This window comes from Nanorana parkeri, unplaced genomic scaffold (assembly GCF_000935625.1).
Source record: "Nanorana parkeri isolate BGI_ZX_2015 unplaced genomic scaffold, ASM93562v1 scaffold64, whole genome shotgun sequence".
In the NCBI taxonomy this organism is placed as follows: Eukaryota; Metazoa; Chordata; class Amphibia; order Anura; family Dicroglossidae; genus Nanorana; species Nanorana parkeri.
This window is the reverse complement of record NW_017306332.1, coordinates 1,525,614-1,534,368: the sequence shown is the minus strand read 5'-3', so window position 1 is coordinate 1,534,368 and position 8,755 is coordinate 1,525,614. Positions and strand designations below refer to the sequence as shown.

Here is an 8,755-nt window from a genome sequence, read left to right as displayed (position 1 = left end):
CAATTTTAAGGCTGACATGTTTGGTATCTATCTACCCAAAAACTGGGTATATGTTCTAGGGGGAATTCATCAAAACTGGAGCAGACAGAGACTGGAGCAAGCAACCATGGCAACCAATAAGCATCTCTCTTCATTTGGAATTTGAAAATGAGAGAGAGAAGCTGATTTGTTGCAATGCAAAGCTGCTTCGGATTTTGTCTGCCCATTTTGATAAATTCCCCCCATTGTTTGTGTGCACTAAAATTAGTTTTAGTGTATTTTGTCCCCCCAAAAAATCAATTTGATAAACATGTCAGAGATCCCAACCTGAAAAAAAAGTAATTTTAGGGAGATGCCATTCTCATTTCAGGGAGGTGCCCGTTGTCGCTCCCCATCCGCTGGGGACATCAGTTGGGATGCCTGCATTTGTGCAACATAAAAAATTGCAATTAGCATTTTTTAATAATGTCAGAATATTGTATTGTTATAAGTAAATAATAATTAATTTAATTGATTATAAACGTATTTATTAGGGCAGTGCAATATTCTGATATTATTTATAACTGGCATTTTGCACTCAGTTTGTACACAGCTGCTTGAACTATAGGAATTGGGGTATTTTAGATAAGAATACAGACACTTTTCTGTGCAGATAGTTTCTTTTATTCTACACAGCCTCTGCTAGTAGGGTTGCCACCTGTCCAGGATTCACCCGGACAGTTCAGGTTTTGAATGCTGTGTTCGGGTTTCATGGCACAAGGAACCCGGACACAAGATGTCAGGCAGACAGGGGCAACCAAAATTAAGATAGGGGCTACTGGCCCCCCCACTAAAAATAGTCTCAACTGTGATATTTACATATTAAATGCGTGGTTCCTTTTACATATGAATAAGCCACAACTAGGGTTGCCACCTGCCCACGATTTACCCGCACAGTTCGGGTTTTGAATGCTGTGTCCGGGTTTCATGGCAGCTGAAACCCGGACACAGGATGTCAGGCAGACAGGGGGCAACCAAAATGAAGATAGGGGCTACTGGCCCCCCACCGAAAATAGTCTCAACTGTGATATTTACATATGAATGGGCGGGGCTATTTACATGTGAATAAGTCACCACTCATTCTCCCCCAAAAATGTTCGTGCTTCGCTCGAGTGTTCGGGTTTCGCATGAGGAAAAGGTGGCAACCCTATCTGCTAGCATATATAATTTTTTGGTGATTTTAGGTAGTTTTTTAGCCAAAAATTCTTATTTTACAATTGGGGTAAAAATTAACAAATTGCTCCAGATATGAGTTGATTAAGGTTCTTGTCAGTAAAAAATGGACTCCATTAGTGAAAAGTTCACGTTTTGTCAGTAAAAACAATAATAGTGGATTGGCAACTCTGCTGGTCACCCTTTAGAAGACAACGGTAAATATTTTCGGTGACAAGAAATAAACGCTGCACTGTGGTCTCCTTCAAAATGGCTCCCCGATGAGACGGAGCGTCGAGGCCATGCATGGCCCCGCCTCCTGCTTTCACTCTAGTTTCCCGGGAGGAAAAAGTTGTGTTACGTCATCATCCACGGCCCGTTTTCCCTGAGACATGTGGATGCCGGAGCATGGCCGATAACGGTAACATTGCCAATTCCGCTCCGGGTGAAGCAGCCAGGCCGGTAGAGTCGTCTACAGTTGAGTCCAGGCCGCAGAACAGAGCCCTGTCTTGCCTGTTGCTGCCGTCATTCTCGGAGGCTTGTAAGTTGGTGAGCGGCGCTTACTCATGCCTTGTGCTGAGGACACACCGCAGACCCCTGGCTCTGTCTCCCCGGTACCTGAACAAGAAGAGGAGCGGGATACAGGAGCACTTAAACGCTGAACTTCTCAAGTACAGCTCCAGGTGATTGCGTTTATCTTATAGGGGAGGATTAATTGTGCCATGGCCAGGGCTGTCATTAGGTTAACCACTTGCTGTCTGGAGCAATTACTTAACCACTTAATGACCGAGGTGTTAAACCCCTTTCCTGGCCAGGCCTTTGCTCGGTATTCAGCGCTGCGGAACTTTGCCATTTATTCCATCATGCAATGCTGTACTTAAATTAATTTTATACCAATGTTTGGGGACAGATGGAGCTTTCTTTTGGTGGTATTTTATCACCAAATTTTCGCTACTTTTTTTATTATATTATTAAAAGATAAAAAATCTTTTAGTAATATAATAAAAAAAAATAGCTAAAATTTTGTAACAAAAACTTTTGCCTACATTATGTTATAAAACATTTATTGGTACCCACATTTTGTGGGAAAATATAAAAGATAGGGTCACGTCAGGTAAATAGATACCAAACATGTCAAATTCGCAGAAAACTACCATACCTAAAATTGTCCATAGGCTACGCTTTAAAGGAGAACTATGGGGTTAGGGCTTTTTCCCATAGTTCTCTTAAGGGTAACGGGAGGACACAAACTAGCGTCCTCCCGTCACCCAAAGCTCAGTATACCGCGAGCTACAGCTCGCGGAATACTTAGACGCCACAGCTGAAGTGGATCCCGACAATTATGTTGGGATCCGCCCAGCTGCGTGAGTGACAGCTGGCTCTGCCTATCTAGAGGCAGAGCCAGCTGTACCCGCCCCCTACCCCGTCTGTTCTGCCAGTCAGTAAAAGGAGGATCGGAAGGGGGTATCCAGTCCCTCCCCTGTCATGGCTCTCTGCAGTGACAGGATCGAGAAGTGAGCGAGCGCCGGTATGTGTTCGCTCACTTCCCGATCTACTGAGCCGACCTGTGACAGTTTCATTGTCACAGGTCGACTAGAACTATGAGGATGAGTGAAAATCACTCACCTCATAGTTCACCTTTTAAAAGCTTTTACCGCTCATCAGTTTAGTGTTTATCAGTGATTAATGGCCCTAGACTTATTGCTCTCACTCCGACGTTTGCGGCATATGTGTGGCGTAATAGTTGTTTTTGCACGTAGGCACACCTGAAACTTATTTAGGTTCATATGTGCGGGGGACCTAATTTTATTTACTTTTTTTTGTATGTGACAATTTTGTTTTTTAACCTTTTTTTTTTTTTTAAACTTTATTGCTATCACATAAGTGGCTAACACAAGCCCCTTATATTTGTTCTCACAAGCCCCCTATGTGACAACAAATATACGACAGGTCCTATTTATGGAGCCATCAGGAGTCTCTTAAGACCCCTAATGTCACCTAGGGATCCCCAGAGAACCTGATGAACCAGAGATCTGTTTCATTGACTTCTTCACTGGCTATAGCAGCCAGAGAAATGACTGCTAAAGGCGGAAGTGATGTAATACACATCCATTCGAAATTCAAGCATCGGAGGAGAGATCAGTAATGGGGAAATGCTGATCTCTCCTCCATACCTAGTGGGGATGCACCGATACTAGTATTCGTACTCACTCAAATGCTCCGATGCCTGGCCCAATACTTACGGTATCAGGAAGCCGGCTGCTCGGCTTCTGATTGGCCGGGAAGCCGGCTCCATGCTCTCTGTGACGAGCTGGAGCTGGCTTCCCGGTCAATCAGAAAGCCCGGCGCTGTGTAATGATGCCGCACCCTGCTTTCTGATTGGTTGGGAAGCCGGCTTCATGCTCCCTCGTCACCTCATGATGAGGGAGCATGGAGCCGGCCTATCAGAAAAGCCGGGCGCTGCGTCATTACACAGTGCCCGGCTTCCTGATTGGCCAGAAAGCTGGCTCCATGCTTTCTCGTCACCTAGTGACGGCTTCCATGCTAATTGGGAAGCCGGGTGGCGAGTCTTTACCCGCTGCCCGGCTGATCAGGAAGCCAGGTGGCGAGTCATTACACGCCACCTGGCTTCCTGAATGGGACTTCCGTACTCGGTATTTGATATCGGCGAGTACCGAAAAAAAATATCAGTACCCATACTCGGTACTGAAATACCGGTATCGGTGCATCCCTAATTCCTAGTGTAAGGTACCACTATGCCCTAGAGCCTTTAGCAACTTGGGACGCTTTGGCCAACCCTTACCCACCACCCAGTTGCTTCCTAATGAGACGCCATTAAAACCTTTTGGGTGTTTTTAAGGTTTCTGTCCAGAGTGGTATTGAGCTTTAGGCCCCGTTCACATTGAGCGGTTCGCAAATCGCGCGACAAACGCGATATCGCGCAAATGCTTGCATTGAGCAAGCTAGAATCGCGGCTAAATCCGCTCCAAAAAGGGTCCTGCTGTAGCGACCCGCGACACCAGGACCATTTGCCCCATTGAGAAGCATTGGAGAGCGATATCGCGCGGTAAATTGCCGCGATATCGCGGGAATTACCGCATAATAAATCGCTCAATGTGAACGGGGCTTTAGATCTGCTGTCGTCTTTGCTCTGACCACTTGTAATTTTCATTTTGGTGCTCCTTATCTGAATTACATTAGGTGAATTTCTGAAGAGCCCCCCCATAATCGTTCCCTTTTATGAGTAAAGCATATTCAAAGATATTCAACTAGACTGCACAATCTTGAAGAGATTTACTCTTTCATATGTTTAGATCAACTATCTATGTCCGGATGCAGTAAAGCTTAACTGGTAAATAATTCTGATAATCATTCCCATATTAAGCTTTAACTCTGAAATATTAACTCCAGCTAGACGCATTTAAAGGAGAACTTTGGGGTAAGTGTTTCCCCCCATAGTTCTCCTAAGGGTCACGCAAGGAAATAAACTAGCATTCTTCCGTGACCCAAATCTCAGTATTTAGCGAGGTACAGTATACAGGTATACTGAGACCGCCGCAGCCGGGACGGATCCTGACATTACTGTCGAGATCCACCCGGCTGCCGAGATCCACCCGGCTGCGTGAGTGCAAGCGGGCTCTGCCTATCTAGAGGCAGATCCAGTTGTACACGCCCCCTCCCCCGTTCGTTCTGCCTGTCAGCGCTGGAGGATCGGAGTGGGGGGCATCCCTACAGGGAGCCGTGACTGGCTGTCAGGGCTCGCTGCAGGGAGATGTTTGAGAAGTGAGCGAGCTACAGTATGCGTTCGCTCACTTTCCGATCTATTGAGCCGACGTGTGACAGTTTAATTGTCACATGTCGGCTCGAACTATGAGGATGAGTGATTTTCACTTGCCTCATAGTACTCCTTTTTTTTAAAAAAAAAAAAAGCATATTCAAACACCTGACAAAAGGTTTGTAATATGATGTAGGGCTGCAGCTAATCATTATTTTCATAATCAATAAAAAAAAAAAATTTATACCGTAATTTATTTAAAATACACAAACGTGGCTTTACAGACATAAAACTTACTTTAGAATAAAACGGTATGCACAGTTTTTGAAATTGCGCTGCCCTGGAATGCAGGGCATTGCATTACTGTACATTCTAGTGCGGGTGATCACTCAGCAGACGGTAGGGGCATTTGGGATCGATTGAAATTTATGGCAACGCACCTCCTCCATCAAAATATGTCAGGCAGAAACTGAAAATGAACACACACTCACACACACACTTAATCGATTAGGTGTTGCAGCCCTACTATGATGCACATACTCACTACCCTTTCATATGGCTGTGTAGAACAAGGTTGGAGAGATACTTTTCATGACTTTCAGTCCTGCACTGCCATCTTACCTCCTCTGTTTTTTAGATGACTGAACCACTTTGTCACCTACCCTGAGCTTTCTCTGTCTTGTCAGCCAGCTCAGTTTTCTCCCCTGTTCCATTCCTGAGCTTAAAGGAGTAGGCCCTCCTGCTCCAAGCCTGTTTTCAACATTCATCTAGCACATATAGTAAAATGATACTGCATATATTTAAATAACTATGTAATGAGTTTTGAAGGCCTATGTGAGTAAAATAAAGGTCATTATATTATACTTGCTTGGAGTTGTTCACTTGTTTAGTGTTGACAACTGTCATTCTTACCTTAATTCTTGATTGACAATTCTATTTATTTCCCTTAAAGATTGGAAGGTGTTCCAGTCGCCTATGATAATGTAAAAATAGTTGGCGAGTTTGGAGACATACAAGATGATGTTGGATATATTCACCTCAATATTCAAGCTGACTTTGTCATCTTCCAGCCACAATCTGGAGAGAAACTTGTGGTAAGCAGCAGCATATTTTACATCTTATATCTCCAATAAGGTTTTGTGTGTGGGGGTTTTTTTTTCCCCCAGCATTAGATCTCTACTCATTTATGCATACAAAAAAATGCCCAACAAATGCTATTACTTAAGAATAACTTTAGTTTTGAGGTGCCAAGGCTTAGTGTGGCCATGGAGCCCCAAACCTGGTAGACTCAGCTAATAGGCCTCATCTTCATCTCTATCGCAGATCTCTGGTATGGCTCCCACCATCCCACAATATACTGCAGACAGGAAGCTCCTGGTTACAATTAGGAAGATGTACTTCCAACTAAAGGGATCTACAGGTACCTTTTAGGTGCCTTCTCTTAAAGGCTGGTCTTTGTCAGGCTGGAAATATTGTTCAATGTCTTGTACCTTTTTACTGGTGGACAAAACTTACCATCCCGTGCTAGTCTTGTAGTGACAAGTGGCTCTGCAAAACATGGTGGGAGATGGGGTAGCGGGGGGCATGCATGTGTCAGAGCCCATGGAAGCCAACAATCTGCTTTCCACATGTAAACAGACTCCATTTACAGGGCCCTGCTGCTGCAGACCTATGGCAAATGGGTTGAAATGGTTGAATCCGTAACAATGCATTAAAAGGAACCTGGCAGCATTCTAGGATAGGGGATTTGCCATTGCGCTCTATAGGTTGAACTGGATGGACTTGTGTCTGTTTCTTATGGTGTCTGATCTTAGGTTATTATTTGTATCTTTTCTCTAAGGATTGGAAACCATTATGTGAATAACCAGTGTGTTCCAGGTCAATAACTGATTAGACAGTGAAACAAGGATTAGCATGACATCCCCAGACCTTGCACCTTTAAAAACAAGTGATCAATGGCAGTTATCATAGTTCTGTCCTAATAACTTGAAATTAACTTTCAATTTAAATTCGCTTAGGGCATTCTAGTGAATCACAAGAAAAGGTGTGCAAAGTCTTACAGTTTATGTCCTTTAGAAATCAGCTATAGCTTGTGTTTTGCCAGCAGTATGTAGATTGGGACCCACACTCTCTGTGGTGAGGCATTTATTTCTTTGCAGTGGTCTAATACACCCTGTACTGATTTAAGAGCCCGAGCTCTCCAATCAACATGAACATGAGCTTTTTTTTATTACAGAGCTATAGATCTGACTCAGTAAGGGTGTGTGTAGAACCTCTGAAATGAGACAGCTGTTTCCACACAGAGCTTCTGGCAGGGCATGGACTTTTCTACTTGGGCTGTGTCTTTTTTTTTTCTTTAAAGCACCTGGCATGTATTTAGCTGTAACCAGAAGGTCCAGTTGGGTTCTATGGTACCTTTTTGTCACGAATAAGCATTTTGTTTATAATATATTTTGCTTTCTTTTTTATTTAGGGTGTTGTCAATAAAGTGGCTCCGAGTCATATTGGTTGTCTGGTGCATGGCTGCTTCAATGCCTCTATACCAAGGCCCTTTAAGATGCCAGTTGAAGCTTGGCAGCATGTAGGAGTGAATGTCGGAGATCACATAGAGTTTGAAGTTTTTCGATTAGATTCGGATGCCGTGGGTGTCTTTTGCATCCGTGGAAGGATTGACAAGAAGTAAGTTGTGTGTAACTGTTGCCAGTCTAGCTGCAGAGAAAAAAACGAATATTTTACATTCTTGCAGCATTTGTTTTTTTCCATAAATTATTGTATTCACTTTCAATCTGCCTTTAAACTTGCTAGAAGATTTGACTACTCCAAGAAGAGTAAGTTGCCTAGCATAGTCCCCCTCCCTCCTTGCACGTCATGGTCCGTATCCTTTATGGGAGGCCAGTCTCTATGCTGCTCCAGCTTCTCCATTCCTCCCCTCCCTACCTTTTGGTAGTAGCCGGGAGAGGAGTCAAAGGCAATAATCTAGAGCAGGGGTGGCAAACTCAAATTCATCGAGGGCCGCATCAGCAGTATGGTTACCCTCAAAGGGCCAGTTGTATAGGACTATGCATCTACTCACATGTGCCCATCTCTGCACCTCTGGATGATGACTATACATCCTTGTCACACGTTTATATTTGTCACAGCACACCACAATATTTACAGCAAAAAGTCCTTTAATGACAAATTGCCATTCAGTACAAGCGCTTTTGGGGTCTATGAAGTACCCCTTCATCAGGCTCATTCTGAGCCTGATGAAGGGGTACTTCTGAGACCCCGATAGCGCTTGTACTGAATGGCAATTTGTCATTAGAGGTCAGCAATGTGACGCGCAGTGCAGAGGTCAGCAATGTGACGCGCAGTGCAGAGGTCAGCAATGTGACGCGCAGTGCAGAGGTCAGCAATGTGACGCGCAGTGCAGAGGTCAGCAATGTGACGCGCAGTGCAGAGGTCAGCAATGTGACGCGCAGTGCAGAGGTCAGCAATGTGACGCGCAGTGCAGAGGTCAGCAATGTGACGCGCAGTGCAGAGGTCAGCAATGTGACGCGCAGTGCAGAGGTCAGCAATGTGACGCGCAGTGCAGAGGTCAGCAATGTGACGCGCAGTGCAGAGGTCAGCAATGTGACGCGCAGTGCAGAGGTCAGCAATGTGACGCGCAGTGCAGAGGTCAGCAATGTGACGCGCAGTGCAGAGGTCAGCAATGTGACGCGCAGTGCAGAGGTCAGCAATGTGACGCGCAGTGCAGAGGTCAGCAATGTGACGCGCAGTGCAGAGGTCAGCAATGTGACGCGCAGTGCAGAGGTCAGCAATGTGACG

The 8,755-nt window shown here is 44.8% G+C and overlaps 1 protein-coding gene across 1 annotated transcript in view; it reads left to right on the top strand.

The window, feature by feature from the left end:
* The first annotated feature begins 1,551 nt into the window (after positions 1-1,551).
* TWISTNB (TWIST neighbor) overlaps positions 1,552-8,755 on the top strand; it is a 10,398-nt gene continuing 3,194 nt past the window's right edge. Inside the window, exons 1-3 of the mRNA XM_018576313.1 lie at positions 1,552-1,853; positions 5,898-6,039; positions 7,419-7,624. Coding sequence (XP_018431815.1) covers positions 1,579-1,853; positions 5,898-6,039; positions 7,419-7,624 — 623 coding nt within the window. The 5' untranslated portion in view covers positions 1,552-1,578. The remainder of the gene's footprint in view (positions 1,854-5,897; positions 6,040-7,418; positions 7,625-8,755) is intronic.